At 40.2% G+C, this 17671-nt stretch overlaps 2 protein-coding genes across 3 annotated transcripts in view; one reads left to right on the top strand and one right to left on the bottom strand.

The window, feature by feature from the left end:
- pappa2 (pappalysin 2) overlaps nt 1–2205 on the top strand; it is a 58018-nt gene extending 55813 nt beyond the window's left edge. For both annotated transcript variants that reach the window (XM_036596276.1, XM_036596275.1), the window contains exon 23: nt 1633–2205. In XM_036596276.1, the coding sequence (XP_036452169.1) occupies nt 1633–1749 (117 nt within the window). In that variant the 3' untranslated portion in view covers nt 1750–2205. The remainder of the gene's footprint in view (nt 1–1632) is intronic.
- A 327-nt stretch (nt 2206–2532) lies between these two features.
- Nucleotides 2533–17671, bottom strand: part of astn1 (astrotactin 1) — a 223201-nt gene continuing 208062 nt past the window's right edge. Inside the window, 5 exon segments of the mRNA XM_036596278.1 lie at nt 2533–4429; nt 7701–7840; nt 7842–7885; nt 8289–8389; nt 11957–12089. Of these exon segments, the coding sequence (XP_036452171.1) occupies nt 4192–4429; nt 7701–7840; nt 7842–7885; nt 8289–8389; nt 11957–12089 (656 nt within the window). The 3' untranslated portion in view covers nt 2533–4191.

The raw sequence follows: 17671 nt of genomic DNA, 5'->3' as shown, positions 1-17671 counted from the left end.
TTCCATTCAGTTTAAATTTTAGATCTGTCTTGTAACCACTTGCTAACTACTCGTCACATGGCTGAGAGAGTAACTCAGCTGCTGCCCTTTGAAAATGAGGGTTTTCTCATTTTCATTGTATGTTTCATATATTACCAAATAATGTATGTGAAGGGTTTCATTCCAAAACGCAACACAGACCACTTGCAAGAATTTTCTTTTCCATTCATGATGTACGTTGCTGGGAGTGGGCTTTACACTTGAGATATTTTAATGCAATATTATGATTACAGAAATAAAAATGTTTTTTTCCAATATATGGCAGCTGTCATTCTTTTCAAAACTTTAATATTAATAAAAAATTGTTTGGAATGAAACTCTTCTTAAATTGAGTTTAACATAAAATGTGGTATAACTTTTGCACAGGCCACATTTTATGTTTTATTTATTCCCCCAACATAAATTCAGCAAATAGAGTATGTGTACTTATTTTCACTTAGAAAATCGACAAGAGAAGTAAATTGATCTGGGGCTCCCAAAGTTCACCTCCTTGTATCTGCACTTACTGTCTATTTTATAAGGTCCACTTACCATACAGGTGCTGTCTGTAGTCCTAAAATTACAGACTGTAGTCTTTCTGTTTCTCTGCATACTTTGTTAGCTCCCTTTTAGCCTGCTCTTCAATGGTCAGGACCCCCACAGGACCAACACAGAGAAGGATCATTCTCAGCACTCCAGTGACACTGACGTGGCAGTTTGTGTTGCACTGGCACGAGTGGATCAGACAGCAGTGCTGCTGGAGTTTTTAAACACTGTGTCCTCTCTGGCTGTGAACTCTACTAGACCCTCCTACCTTGTTGGTCCACCCTGTAGATGTAAAGTCAGATACAGCAGTTCATCTGTTGCTGCAAAGTTCGCGTTGGTCATCCTGTAGTCCAATACATTCACTAAACCTGTCCTTCATCAGTCACAGGTCACTGGATGCTGCCCATTGGTGGGATATTTTTGGTTGGTGGACTATTCTCAGTCCAGCAGGACACTGAGGTGTTTAAAAACTTCAGCAGCACTGCTGTCTGATCCACTTGTACCAGTGCAACACACCACCACGTCAGAGTCACTGCAGTGCTGAGAATGATCCACCAACCAAATAATACCTGCTTTGTGGTGGTCCTGACCATTGAAAAACAGGGTAAACGGGGGCTAACAGAGTGCAGCTGTATTGTAAGTGTAGTTGATAAAATGGACAGTGAATGTAGATATAAGGAAGTGTAGTTAATTAAGTGGCTGTTTAGTGTACATGTATGTATGTATGTATGTATGTATGTATTTGTGTATTCAGTTTCATTTTCATAAACCACTGTGACCACATCCAGCCCACACCATGATCGATTACTTACTTTTTTTTAAAGGCCTACAGAGTAGTTTTTGATATCAGCAGGCTGTGTGCCCTTGTTTTTGCAAGGCTATGCTCCCTCACGCTAGTGGGATTTATCAGCAGCCAAAGTGTTTCTCAACAGAGTTTCTCCTCCGAGCCATGTTTTGACCTTCTTTTCAATGTTTGTGTGTGGGTCTGAGGCTAAGCAAGCCATAAAGCATATCAGGTATCTGTAGTTTGGAAGTGGGGACCCTAACCCTGTCTGATCTGATGGACAGGTCATCCAGTTTGGTGTAGACTGCGATCATGATGAATGTACATGTCGAGACCCTGAGGCAGAAGAGAACAAGGGGAAAGCTGAGCAGGTTGAACAAGCTGAGTCTGGAGCTGTGTGAGGTGAAGAACTCCATCACTGCTTTCAGGAAAAAAACCTCATAAGAAAAGTCTGCCCAATCCAAAGCAGCAAGCAGCTCCAGCAACACAAATACACACCTCTGTTCAAACATTACTCTATAAAATCTTCACTAATATATTTTGAGAAGCTTTAACATTGGAGTAGTTGTAGATCACATATTTTAACATTTTATCTAGAAAGCATTTGTAAACGCCATAGCAACCAAAAGCTCTCCATGTTTATTTCATATATAGCAGAATTTTAAAAAAGTTTTATACTGATTAATGTACTGATGGGTTGTTTAGTGCCACATTTTCTGTTAAACATGTCTTCAGCCGGCACAATTCTGCATCAGTGGTACTGATTTACAGTATATGCATGAATGCTTTGAATTAAAAAGCAAACTGAATTGAAAGTATATGACCTACAGTTCTTCTATGTCATTCTACCTGTCAAAGTGTGGTTTTACTGGTATATCAATAAAGTGAACACAAACAACATTAAAACACCAACATTTTCTAAGTGATTTTTAAAGTGTTTCATGTGCTGTATTAGGAACAGCTGCTATCATCCTCAAAAATCTTTACCACTTAAGAGATATAATAACATAATTAATATTTATTATGATTTTACAACTTTTATTTAGGTGTTACTGTTCAATCAAAATTCAGTCATGTGGAATTAAGACATCATCTCCAAGGAAAGACGTTGATGGTAGTTTTCGAGCAGAGGTTTTCGTCAGGCAGCTCTCTCTGTGCATTCAATCACTGATGCGAGGACCAAATACTTTTGGGTCACTTTTACTTGGAATAACAAATAATTAGAAACATTAACAAGACAGATTACTGTAAACAATTCAGAAGCAGTCCTGTCCCAACACTGTACAGCTGTACAGCTTCAAAACATGTCATTTCAGTTTCAATACTACATTCAGTACATTAGGAAATTCAGTCTGCTTTAAACATTTACATTAGCTTTCTCATTAATTATATAATACATATCACCCCCCCATATTTAGATGCACTACATACAGACATACTTTTTTTAGCACAACAAGAAGATACAGACTCAGTTCCTGTGGAAAAGCAAGTAAGGCTTTCTACCTATATAAGCTGGTGTGTTCTCTATTTGTGGAAACACCGCTGTATCTAAATGCTGCTTTGAAAAATGAGTAGCTTTGTAACTGTACATATGTCCATCTTGAGAGCTTTAGAAACTCTGTATAGTAGCCAACATAATTGGCAAAAAGAAAGTGAGTCCAAAAACACTTCTCATGACTGCTTGTTGTGAAACCAGACACGATAGGATGGGGCTGCTCAAGGTTCTGAAGGGCTCCTCACCAAACACCTTCCCTCTGTCAACCTGAAAGAAATAGCTCTACTGAAATCAAATTCACTTTAGTTCCCACTTACCCCAAATGTGGTTGATCAAGCAAGACATGTCTGGAGTTCAGACTTGACATCTGGAGATCTGCACTGGCACTACAAGGCTAACATTGCTGACAAGAAAAGAAAAAGCCCCAACCCCCAACAAATTATATGCCAAGATCATCACACCATTGCTCCAAACCTTATTGCTTGTAATTGCCATGTGAATATAAACGTATCAGTACCATATCAGGGTAAAACTGTTTTGGCAATAAACTCATTTACAATCCATAGTGACCAAGCTTGGATCAAGAACTGTTCTTTTTTTAATCCTGTCAAACCCTAGCACTTTGCATGATCTCAAGAGACTGGATGCGACTTTACGTAGATTAGCAACATTGCATGTAAAGATGTGTATTTATTCTTGTTCATTCATTCGTTTAGTTATTTATGTAAAGACTGATTTTGGCCTTCCCCACTGTACAACTGCACTATCAATAAACACATCAATCAGTCATGTCTTATTTACATAGTGTAGGCTGTACAAAGGTGCCAATGCAATGAGCGTTACAATAAATTAAAAATTTAAACAAATACAGGCATGTAGAGTAGTAACATATAGCAATTATGAGAGAGAAATAAGAAAAGGAAGACACAAACACAAGACAGTAACACATAAAACAGTGGAAAAAAGTGGAAAATGTGACTAAAATCATTGGTACTTAGTTTCCTTTTACATGTCTACAGAAACATTGATATAGTAGGAAACAAGTTCCCCATATGGTTTGGGTGTGAAGTGTGCATGTTGATGAATGTGTTCCACTGCTGTGTCCTACAGAAAATGTTAGCCTTGCAGTTCCAGTGCAAAATTACTGCAAAACCAGTTATGATCTCAATTCCTGTATAGGTTGATCAACCAACAATTATCAAATGGATAAATTCAACTGATAGAGAAGGAACATTAAAAAGAGATGTAGAATATCAGCTGTAGTGTCTTGGAGAGGAGTCAAAGAACCAGAATAAAAGATGAGACTCCAGCTGTGGACTCCAGAGTCCCTTATTGTCCATGTTCACATTCAGAGTTCTTTAGGTTCCCCATAGTCATTATACATTACAGGCAGCATTTGCTCATCGCAGGCCTTGCGCAAGTCTTGGCCAAGGTCCACCCAGTTGAGACCGAATGCCTTGGTGTCTGTGTAGCGGCAGGACAGGTATTTGAGAGATGCTCTGCGCAGGCCAATTTTAGGTTCTTGGAGAAGCCCTCGACACCAACTGCTGAGGTCATTAAGCTGCGACAGAATCAGGCCGGCTTTCCTGTAATGCAAAAAATGCACACCCAAAATATTTAATAAAACAGGATGTTGTAAATTACGCAACCACAGTTTGCCCTTTCAAACCACAAAGACAACAAGTTGGCGTTATTATTAATAATAGACACTGGAGCATTCACCGTTATCATAACTTAGATACTGCAGTTGTCACACTGATCGTGACACAAGTTTGAACCATCTTGTCTTCAGGTAGTAGTGGAAACAGAACATTCATCTTTCCCAAGAATATCAAACCGATGGAGAACCGACTGTCAAGCAAGATCAAGAATGGAAAATTAATGGAAAACCCCCATATACTAAACATGAAACAGTAGATGGTTGGAAACAGCTAAAAGAACAGGTATGCTCTATTCTCACCTTCAATGGTGCACTTCAAGTTCTGGACCAACTGGATGGTGTATAAATCATGTTTGTGGCCTACCGATTGCTTTAACACCATGTCATAAAGATACAAGCCTAAATTTTTTTCCCGTCAGGAATAATTCTGAAAAGACACAGACCAAACACATGAGCAAAGGGGGCTTAGGTTAAAACCCAACAACTTGCTGAGAGCGGATGAAACTGGTGAGGTTTCGAAGGGCATTTGGAGGTAAGGCAGCTCCACTCAAGCGAGATCCCTCTCGAAAGACATGCAGCTGAAATGTGATAGCGAGGGCACGGAAAGAGTGTCTCATTCCTCAGACATAGCTTCATTTCATCCGTGCGCCAAAACCAGAAGCTCAACATTCTACAGTATAAATACTGAAACCCAAAGCGGCAGGGACCAACAAGGTTTCTGGGTAGGCTCAGGAAAAGGACATTTTTAAGTATGGAGAGAGTGCTTTTGCTATTAAATTGTGGCCTGTGCAGTGCAAACAGATCATGCTGAGTTTTGTCTGGCTGTTTTTAATAAAGGTTCACTGTCCAGGCAGATTCATGTGACATCCTAATGGTAACCTGCTTGTGTGCTTTCATCTTTAGAGGCTGAACCAAACTGGACTCCAAAAAAATCATGGTTTATCTTGGCTACCACCTCACAGAATATTATGATGGAATTTTAATGATATCAGAAATCACTAACATATTAAATGAAAAATACCCTTGTCTGGTACAGAGATGCTGTCATCTATTTCATTCTTCTGAACGTATTTATGTTTCTAATATCTTGCCACATTTCAGTGGTTGTAGGAATCTGGATGTTTATTTGCTTAAAACAAAAACCCTGCGGTTTGTTATGCTTTAATTTTTCAAGAAAGTACGTTTTGGTCTCTAAATAGCAACGGTTGTCACCATAAATCCCAGCATGTATGGAAGTGGAAAATGGCTTCTCATTTCCAAGGTACGTTTTCAACCTCTTGCACTTTGCCAGTCCTCCCCCCGACCATACCCCTTTCTCTCATATCCACTAGTCTGGGAGGAAACAATCAGCTGCATTCCAAAGACACCCAAAGTCTCAAAACGCGCCTGACCCCAAACCCCCGAACACGCCTGATCCTAAAACACTACGCTGGTGACAGTCCCCTTTCCTGCATGTCTAATGAAGTCAGTATTTTTTCCTACTGGGAAGTATTCACAAGACTTCAAACTGTAACACGTGCCACACTTATGTCGTCATTGGGAGAAATGCCCTCATTCTGATAGTCTCATTCTGATAGTTTAAAGCTCATGGATTACACTCTGGCTCTGTGTGCCGAGCTAAGGCAGGCAAAAGAAAAACAGGGAGCCCGTGCCAATGTCACGCCATCAACGAAAAACAGCTCCATGGTGATGACAAGAGCAGCACATGGAGAGGTGCTCTGATTTGGAAAGATATTTGGTGGGATGCTGTTTGGCTGAGGTGCCATTCAGCGTTGCATGAAAAGTAGCAGGATACAAGAACTGCCATAGAGGCCATGGTGGAGATATAAAATGAGCATGAGGAAAGAGTGCAGCAGTTCTTCTTTCCCTAAAAAGACGTATCCATTGTCTCACCAGTCTGATTCCACACTTTGTTTACTCTGCCGACATTGGTTTATACTGAGTGGGGGGTTGGCTGGGTGACTATTATCTTTGTATTATGATTAGCTAATGAAAATGACATTTGAATGGCCCACATTGTTTGTGATGGGGAGACCCAAGTGAACTGGAGAACTTGGAGGGAAAAAAAAGGAAGCACAGCGGCACTGGAGAGCATGGTTTGCTTGAGATCAGTTCTTAGTGTTTATGTTTCAGTTCTATGACATTTCTTTCAAAAATGTCGTGGAGACACGGGTTGAATGGAAAAGGCTTGCACAGGCAGTCTTGAGACAGATCTCAGGGTGATAGCACTGCTTTTCTCCAGAGTTCTGCCGCATCATTGTGGTGTGAGGTCTTCTCCAAGCCCCAAACATCTTTAGCAACTCTCTGCTGCTTGCTTTACATAGGCCCAAGAAGATGTCTGCAAGTTCCCCAGCTCCACTAACTCCTAGCAGTCACTGCTACTAGACTTGCATAAAGCATATTAAAATGAATCACTGATACATGAATCAGGGATTTTAGGCTGATAACATCAACCTTGTTTTCCTCCAAGGTGAGAGCGTTTATCTTGTTCTATGAGGCAGCATGTAGCGTGAGTGTTTTTAACAGAACTCCTCAGGAGCCAACCGATTACCAAGGAAAACTGTTCCAGTATGGAGATGATTAAAAATAACCTTTTAATTCATGCTGAGGCTACAGGTCTCCATGTCCAAATGCTCCTAATTGAATTCACCTGCCTCTACTGTGCATCTCCATGGAAATGTGCAAGTTTTATGCAAAACACATGGCTATGTTTATAAAACATTTAGCTCCAATTCTAAAACCAGGGCTTGCATTGCCCTTTTTGGAGGCTGGCTTCGTAGCCTGTTTTGTGGTCAGTCTGAAGCCACACATGTCAATTTCAAAGGTGGCCTAATCGGTTTGGCTGCATTAAATTTGAACTTAATAATACAACTTAATTACAAGCCAGTATTTGGAAACTGCAACATAATAATTTTAATTTACAATGTAATTAAATCAGCACTGGAATATCATGGAAACGAGAAGTCGGATTCCCAAACACCTATAAACTGCACTGCCAGTATAAAATTTCACTGTGATATGGAAACAATGAAACAATAACCGCCCACACCATTGTGTCTTCCTCCTGTTTTTCCAGAAACACCTGAGTGTGCATATTTTTTTTTATCTTTTTATCTTCTTAGAAGAAGTCACAGAACGAGACAGGATGAAAGAAGAAGAGAGAGGGAAATAGAGGCAGAGAGAATGACAGGTCAAACCTGGGCCCGAGCTCATCCTCACAGCGCCAGGTGAATTCTCCAAAGCTTTCATAGCGCTGGTTGTAGTGATACAGCACACGGTGCAGTGTTGGTGAGCCAAGATCCATCAGTGTGTTGTAGGCTGTTTGTTGCTCCTTTCCCACTCGTATAGCCATTGAACAGGTTGTAGATTTTGTCTGCTATTTCTAAGAGAACAGACACAGAGAACATTCTAGATAAACTCTCATGATGAATGCAAGAGTCAGATGAGTTATAGTTTCTAGCTCATTTTATTTGTTCGTAGAACTCACTATATGAGGTACAGCTGTTTCATGGGCTGAACTGGCCTTTGCTAAGGCACGCAGTGAACTGGTGCACTAAGCTTTTGTAGCTACCGAAAATGACTGCTGAAGCCAGGTACTGTCTGATATAAGGGCACACATGCCTGAGTGAAGTCTGATGCATAAGCAGAACAGTAATTAGACCTACAACAGAGGCTGTGGCATTAAAGACATGCAGCATTATAACATTAGCCTGTGATCCTCAGGTCAGTGTCAGATTTTGTCATTATACCTACAGCATGTAACAGCATTGATGTGTTAAAATTACCCTGTGCTTTCACATCATCAACTGCGGGACAGGGCGTTTTGATGGTGACCTCGCTGGGGCTGGACCGCCGGCCTGTGTTGTCCACTGCCCATAGTCTGAACCTGTGACAAGACATGGAACAGACTCAACTCTGTTGTTTAATAATCGCACTTAATTAATAGTAATACTTGGACAGTACATATCCTCTACTGCACACCAGGACAATATATTGCACAATATATAGTTGCTTAATTGATATTGAGATATTGGCCTTTTTTAATACTAATACTGAAGAAAGATACAATACTTAAATGAGCCTCTAACCAATCAGTCTTTCATTTTTAAGGTATGATTTTATAGTTTTTTTTTTGTTTTGTTTTATTGTGTGCTGTGAGCATCCAAACCTATTACAGATGTTTTTAGGTGATACAGGTTGGCACTAGGCCACTGTCTAAATCACTGGCTTCAAAAAAAGATAATTGTGCTGAGATCAGGACATGTCCATCTTGATACTGAATGGTTAAAACAAATAAAGCAAATCATAATTAACTTTCATCTATTAATTAGAACAGAAAGGTGTACAAGCTTAAGCAACAATGTATACAGTTAAGGTACATTTAGAAAATTGCCCATCACCCCATTTCCTTGAGGTGCGCCTCTGAAGATCAGAGATGACACCGTTTGGCCAATAAATCATTCCAGTGTGTGAATTATGTAATCACCCAATGCCCACAGTATCATTTAGACCAGGATCAGTGGTTGAGGCACTGCCGTTGGGAGTGCAGAAGTGTAACCTTGAGCCTGTGGTTTTGATTCAAGTTTCGCTAGAGATCTGACACAGCAGATCAGACCAGTGCAATTAGTGAGGCTTCTCCCACAGGAAGCAGGGTAGGTTGTTAACATTAAGTTGAATTATATCCCCATCTAGTGGATGACAACATAAACAACTACCATCTGTGATGTCACCATGTTTGAATTACCACTGGAGAAAGATCCTTAGGATTTATCTGGTAAACCGTTTGTAAAGATTAAGACTATTGGACTTCTATCATTTAAATGTGAGAGTAGCATAAACAACACATTTACTGATTTAGTGTACATATACTGTTTAGATCTCCTACCAGAGTCCCTTTCTGTACATATTCTGTAGAGAAGACATTTGTTTCATAATAAGCAGACAATACGCTTGAATCTCTTGCCTTTGATTAGCTTAGCATGTTTTGGTCCATCCCATTCAATAAGAATCAGAATGAGGTGTACAAATATGCATCCATCTGTTTACTTTTAGTGTGTCTTACTGGAATACTGTCAGCTATTCCATACAGTCATTCCAGACACACTTTTACTAAGCTACTTTTGCTGAAGAAGGAACTTCTTCCATCCTACCTCACTAAGTCACCTAAGGCTGACACTGGAGGCTTACAACCTGTGATTTATAGCAGACCCTTGTCCTTATGTTTGTTTAAGCAAATACTCCTCTGTAATGTGTCAATTAATAAGCTAGAGGCAGAAAACAGCATGCTTTCACATTTACTGTTTCTTCATATGTTGTATCTATCACTCTTGCTGCTTTTAAAATCAAAGTTTGCAAAGTTCCTTGTATCTTTTTCTTCTATGTAAATGTTGCTGTTTACATAATTTCGCTTATGTTTGGACCGAGCACAATACTGCATCATGTTGGTTTTGATAGCACGTCTGACAGGCCCTCTCCCTCCACACAAAAACTCACACTCTTTCATGTGCCCTTCAATTCTGTCTTCAGAAACACATTGGTCTTTCAATTTCTGTTTCTGCTATCACCATTACGTGCTCCCTTTTAAGCCATTCCAAAGTATGAACCACTTCCCCAGCTGTCCAAAAGGGCCCCCTTGCCTGAAGACGCACAGTGTGTAAAACATAACCAGTGGAGTCCAAGAAAAACAACACTCCTCACAAAAGGATGCAAATGTCATGCATGTGGGCTTGCAAACACCTTGAACTGTCATGTTGCTATGTTCTGCAGGCATAGGCCCATCAGGCCCCTTCCTTTACAGACACCATATCCAGGAGATGATGTTAGGCTGATGTCACCGCCATACACCAAACAGAGGAAGAAGGATCCTTTGAGGGGGGACAGATGCTAAGGCTGGAATAACAGAGTGTGCGAACTACCGATTTTTGGGCAAATGATTGGCAGGAAGTCATCCATAATATTAAATGCAAATCATTCTCAAGTTCTCACATTTTCTTGGTCTTGGGGAAGAGATAATGCTCTAGAAACATGAAGATATTCAAGAGCGCAGTTGCACTTTAATTTGTTTGCAGTCTTCATGTCCAACAGTGCACTTGGCCAAAAGTGAGCTCAGATGCATATGGAGCAAACAAATCCCTAAACTGTGCCAGTAACAGCACTAACACGTTTAAGTTAGAGGTACAGAGGTTCAGATTTTTGCAATAACATTAGCGAAGGCAAACCAAGGGCTACTAAACGGTTGCTGAATGTACTTCAGCGCATGCTGGTTTGTATGCATTTTAGAAAATGACATTCCTTGGGGAACTGACAGATCCACAGTGTTGTTTGACATCATTGCACAACCACAGAACTGTACTTATTCACATACATTTCACTAAAAGACCCATTTTCAGTGTCCAGCTTGTCTTCAATACCAAGTAAGTTAGCCTATTAACAGTAAAATAAGGCCAATCAGCTGCAAGTAATCACTGGAGGAAGACACTAGCAAGTATACATACAAACTTCCACTGCACATTTCACTGAGCCTTGGGGGTTAAGGGGAGTCTGTATATTTGTTCGGTTTTTAAGTTTGAACTGATATGAACCGTTAGACCTGCATTTCTGCATACAGTGAAGAGCAAAAATATTAGGACAGCAGTGTAAAATGGGTTATTTTGTTACATACTTATTAAATTTGTATTGTAGCTGTAGTTGTGTAGGGCTGGTTGTTTGCATTAGGGCTGTTGTTTTAATATAAAAGGTACAAAACAAGATGAAAACAATAGAATGAACTATTAAGGAAACACAAGCAGTTCTGAACATGAAATTACAGCCAATTCCAATCAGAACCAGCCCTGCACTACAACTGAGCAAAAAAATACAAAACATCCAAAGAAATGAATGACACAGAGTGCAGGGGTGAAAGTGTGAGTATTCACCATTCACAGAAGACTTCAAGAGAAGGAATACAGAAGTTGCACTACAAGATGCAAATCTCTCATCAGCACCAAAAACCGAAGGGCCAGGCTGGAATACGCACACATGTACAATGATGAGCCCCAAGAGTTCTGTATCGTAGAGCATTCCGAACCTACTTCTAAGATTTATGGGTGTTATTGCATGTAAAGGGTTTAGGACCAAATACTAGCTTCATTTTGCTTTACGTTTGTGTGTTCCAATAATTAAATTACCTTTTGCTAAACATAAAGTATTAAACTAAATTTTCCTGTATGGTGTATGTTGTATGGAAAACACTGCCTGTAAATAAAAGCTGTCATTCTGCGCTTTAGTCTTATGCTCATCTTTTGATCTGCAATACACATTTTATGAAAATAAGTAGTTTCAAGTTACAAGCCCTTCTTGAGTTGAGGTAAGTGTGTTAGAGCAGGGAAAATATTAAAATGTGTAGGGAAGGGTAACTCTAGGATCATGGCTGAGAACCACTGCTTTAAATGATGTGAACAGAAATGGCACTTACATGTACGTTGTGTCGGGCTCAAGGCAGCGTATGATCATGGCAATGGAGGTAAAGGGATCAGGGATGTCCCCCAGCATTACACATGGAGACTTGGCACCAGACAAGATGTCATCTACAAAGCTCAGCATGGTCTCTGAAAAGAGAGTAAACAGCGGTTAAGCATAATCCGCACAGTCACGTTGATGCAAGCAAGTAAAAGAGTACATAGATACATAGTTTTCAGTACACAAAGTTTTCTGTTTCAGTCTGTTAATTGTCAAGCATGACTAATGGCACATACACGAGGCCACATAGCTTACAGTATGCTGTCTGTTTGTAGTCCACGGAAGACACATGGTTGGGTAAGTGTTATGAGTAATATTCATTTTCATTATCTTGCTGACAAAAAATTCTACCTGCATACTCCCTTAACGGTTCAATGAGTGCATTCACAAAAACAAGGACAGTGCATGGATTTTCTTAACGCTGAAGAAGAGAGGATGACTCATAGCCTCATCAAACTTTAAAAGTTTGCGCTGTCGAAACAAGCGTTTTCCCCTCTTTACCCCTGCATTAATGTAAGGAAGGAACATGCAGGAACCTTCCAGGAACTGAGACTTTGTGGCTCTGGCGTTTGGACAGCACGACTATGGGTCATGCTTTTTTCGGTTTCGTGCAAGGTACACTCCTCAAAGCAGGCTGCGAATGTCCCATATAAAGAGTCCATACAGGAATTTGCTGTGTGGCTGACGAGCCCTGCCTAGTCTTATTAGGAAGTCAGGTGGGAGGCTGTTTGCCCAGCTGCCTGGCATGCGTCACAAGACTACAGAGGTGGGGGTGCTGGTGTGCCTTTCATAGGAGAGGAAAACCCTCCTGCAGACTGCGTGGGGACCTTTAAAAAGGTGGTGGTATCTTCCAGTCTGGCCTCCCGGAGGCCTCCTGCTTGAAAAAGGCCCCGGGTTCAAAGGCTGCTGAAAACAGAAAGCTGGTTGCCAGGATAAACGCGGGAGAGGAAAAAGACGAGTGCATGTGTACCAGCTGTCACCAACCGCATATTTACAGTACTGGTGCGCTCTGACCCCGCAGAACACGGCAAAGGGGCACATGGCCTGATACTAATGAAAAGTGGCAGTGTGAGGGATTGCAGCACTTTGGGATTAACTGGTTCATTAGTACATGATCTCATTCATAAACATGCACTTATCTCACCCAGGAAGAAAGATTATCACTCTGCAAAAGGGCATTTTTATACCTTTTTTTGCTTAAGGTCTTTATAAAGCAGCATTTATCTATTTTGCAGGGTAATGCACCACTCTTTTCCCCTTTTTAGAGAATGAATGTCTTGACAGCGTTTTTAATGAGTTGTTAATGTCTGTAATAAACTCGAAATGCATGTTAAATTTAAACAGTCATCAGCCCTTGTGACACTGTCAGAGTCTAAGCAGGGCAAACAGAGAGAAAAAGAGAGAGAGATAGTAGGGGCATGTTCATGACAAAGAAGATTTCACATGTTCTGCAAACAATAGAGACCATTTGGTTTAGCTCCAACATGACTAGTACTTACACTCTAGGGCAGCTGCTAAAGCACTGTCCAATGAAAGCAGCAGGCCTATGACTACCCACCTAAAACTTATTTCACTCTGCAGAAGTCTTGGTAAACAAACCTTGGAAACCTTGACATTCTACAACATAGTCCCCCAACTGTTTGATTTAGGAAGCTTGTTTCAGTAGCCTAATAGCACAGTTTATTAGCAGGGTAAACAGTCAACAAATCAACATCTCAAAGAACCAACCATCACACAGCAAAAGGCATTGCATTACTTATTATAAAATGAAAACAGAAAGATTCCCTAAATAATTAATGAAACAATCAAGTGGTTTCCCGACAGGCCGTAACTTAATCTGTTTGCTAATATTAGTTAATGGCAAGTGTTCATTTAGGGGCAGTAATCAGCATTTTAGCCTGTCATGAAATATTGCTTAAGGCCTGGGTAAGGTTAGTCAACAGCATGAGCTCAGCTCAGCTCTCTGCAGTAACCCAGCTGCAGGGCAACAAAAGGCTCCAGTAAAATGTCTCCTCACTGAACCCAGGCAGGAGTGTGGTGTGATGAATTCTTCTAAAGCGTGAGCAATCCTCTCCCAAGCATCAAACACAACCGCAGTCTGCAGCACCTTGAACCCCTTTGACAAACGGTGAAATGAAAATAATAACAGGATGAAGGAGAAAAGAGGTGTTATCGAGATATTCTTTGCTTGAAAAGCGAATTTATCAAAGTTTCCCCCTGTTCGGGACGTATTGCCTACAGCTTCCAAGGATCATTTCTATGTGAACAATCTCTTTATAAATCTAACGGTCAGCCTTAAAAAGTTTACATGTATAACAGGAATCTGGCAAATGTGGCTGGATTTATGGGCTTCATCAGATTCCAACCCTAGAGCTCAGCCCCTTTTTTTTTACTGGGAAATACTTTGAATGGCAAAATGACACCAGGGTGCCTGGCTGCCTTGTGCAAATCTACACTTTTGTGAGCTTCGAACTGAACCCCTTCTGATTCTCATCATAGCTCTGAACCACTGCGGATTTTCATATGCAGTTATCTCTTTATTGATCAGTTTTTTTTTTCGCTCTCACACTATGATTCCAAGTGGGATCTTTGCAGCAGGGGTGTTCTCAAAATACCACCATCACAATAAGCTATGTCTTGAAATTAAATTTGTATTCAAAACAGCAATTTTTGAGATTTTTTAAAAAAAAACTTTTTGAAAAGCAAAACAAATCCAATCACTTATGCGACCCATTATTTTTTTTCCTCTTGTATCGTACCGCAACCCTACATTATATTGTTAAGTACTTGACAATATGCAGTCCTTGGCCATCATTGCTATTCCAGTAAAGGAGGACTGACCTTGGTCAAAGTCGCAACTGCTATGTGGCAAATAAAAAGTCTCAGGCTTGGACCACCAACTCACTGAACATCTGATGCAGTCTTGTTTTTCAATATTCTATTTCTAAAATCCTCGCAATGATATTTCCACTGGTTGATGGTGCTGTTAATCACTACTCATGGTATATCACAATGCATCTGTCTTCAGTAATGATTGTCTTGATTCAGTAAAAGCTTACTCTGAAACTGGGTGGAGTCAGACTGATGTGGAAATATGCAAAAAACAAGGGTACTAAACTGACCTTGTTGTATCCCTGTAATTGCTTGACTTAGTAGAAGAAAATGACTGATTTGTATTGATGTGTGATATGAATTCAATATTCATCACATTGCATCAGGATAATAACAATCATTTTGACACCTAAAATTGTACTACTAATAATACCTTACCTCTGCAACATTGCATAATGTAACATAATGCATGTTATTCAACAGAGCACAACAGAAGAGTGAAAAAGGAAGCCTACATCCCCCCCCCAAACCCCAACTGTTTCAGCATTATGGTACAGTGAACAACCTCACCGCTCCATGATAGGTCTCTATTCTTTGCTCTGCTTCAGAAAGAGGTAAAAGAAGAAAGCATTATCTCAGTAATAAGACTGTGTTGTGTACTCAAAATTAAGCAAGATCACAAAACACAAACAGAGGGTGAGGTCAGGTTACACAATACAAAATGACATAATGCAAAACCACTTACTGTTTCACTGTTTCATGCTAATTGAACAGTTATATAGTTGAACATGGACTGTGTCTGGCACCCTCCAAATTTGCCTCCACCCATTGATTCCAGACATGACCATTACATGGTGCTTTAGAGTGAGTACAAAACATCATCTGGAGTTCAAGGCAAAGCCCCTGTTTTAATGCCACAGCCAATGATAATATTACATAGCTCTCTGTTTATTGTTGTTACCTTAACTCAAAAGCCTCTTTAAAAGCCTGATGCAATGTGCAAATTCTTGGACTGGCATGAAACTATGAGTGTCAACAAATTAAACATTTAATGACAAAAAGATTTTGTGGCCAAGACTGTGCAGTGAGATATGATATTCTGCCAAATGTCCCTTATTCATACAAATCCCAGATGCCATGAGAATTTCTATCAAAGCTGAGAGAACATCAGCTCTCTCTATACTAGCCATCTCTCCTGGTCATTTTTTCTTGATTCCTGTGTGTCTTTTCCTGTTTTAAACTGTTTGTGAGAGAGACAAATGTTACAAGACAGAGAAAACAAGGAAAAGAAAGCAAAACAACAAAGATAGCAAGCAGAGAAGAAGTGGTGCCTTCCATGGACACAGACATAGAAGTTCTTTGCTTCTTAAACAGGTACACATTTCATCCTGAACTCCAAATTCCAAACACATCACAGGAGCACCTCCTTGTCCAAAGTACTGGGAATTTTACCAGTTCCATTAAAGCAGCAACTCTGGGGTACCAGCAGGTTTGGCAGGGCCAATAAGACTCAACAAATAACATCTGGCCCTCCTTGTCTACTTTGATGAACAAAAGGCAAGAGATGGATAACAACAGTTTGTAGAGTATCAATTTTTGGCACTCCTTCACAAAAATGATTAACAGACTTGATCTCCCACATGGAAAGTATATTCTTTTTCAGGGGAAAAGAGGATATAAAACGCTAATTGTAGCTGAGCAAAGGGGCGGTGGAGTGTCAGCCCTAGGCTGATCTTACTTGGATGGGAATGGGGTGAACATCAATCTGCATTCACTTTCGTGCAAAGAGCATTTGATACGGATGCTACATTTGCCATCTACGTCATAGTGTTGGTAGGCAGTCAGCTTCGTATCAGCTTTGATTAGCTTTGATTAGGCTGTGATAAATGCTCTTTCCTGAAAGTTTGAACTTCATACTTGACACAGAAGCACAGGTGATAGCACTTAGTCCTCACAAGATCTAAAAGTGAGCGAGATGCTCAGGAAACTGACTTATTGACCTCACGTGGACAAAGCACATGTAAGGAAAACAACTTGAGTGAAAATAGATAAATAATCAAATAAATAAATAAACATGAATAAATAACATGTAGCTCTGCGTTAAAATTCAAGCAATGTAAAAGCTGAACTGTGTTGAAATACTGTAAACAGTCCTAGTACCCAAGCATAAAATTCTTGATCATAAAATCAGACACCACACACAACGTTTGATCTAAGTAATTTTATGAAGTTTATACTTTTTATTCTAGGTCAATGATTCATGAGCCTCTCAATATCTTTGCTTGCTACAAAAAGCTTGTGGAATGCTAGCTAAATTCCTCCAAAATATTTTCATGGTGAGCAATCATGTATTAAACAAAAGCACTTTTAATGATGAATGGGTGGTGATATAGCTGGCCGGCTGGTGGCTAGCCCAAGAACCATATGTGCCCGAGGCTGCTGGCCAAATGGGCAATTGCTGTCTGAGTCACACTGAAAAGCCAGGAAATACAAAACTGACCAGGCTTTAATTTGAAGGTGAGTTCCCATATCAAAGCCCGGTCCACAGCCAGACACACTTCATTTTCACTCGTTAAATTTACAGATCACTAACTACATTTCATAACACTGTCTACCTCAATAAAGATCTCATGGCACTCGCTTCCACTGATGAATGGAGACAATTGTTTTCACAGAATTCAAGGAACACTATGCACAGGTGTGGAGGCCTCGTGGGTGTGCATGTGCAATTACGGTATGCTGTTCCTTCTCCTTCCTGGATATTATGTCTGAACTCTGCTTTGAGTCTGCTCACACATGCTCATTGTGCAGGACTACAGATACACACACGCACACACAC

This window comes from Colossoma macropomum, unplaced genomic scaffold, assembly GCF_904425465.1.
Source record: "Colossoma macropomum unplaced genomic scaffold, Colossoma_macropomum, whole genome shotgun sequence".
Classification (NCBI taxonomy): domain Eukaryota; kingdom Metazoa; phylum Chordata; class Actinopteri; order Characiformes; family Serrasalmidae; genus Colossoma; species Colossoma macropomum.
This window is presented reverse-complemented; position numbering and strand designations above follow the sequence as displayed.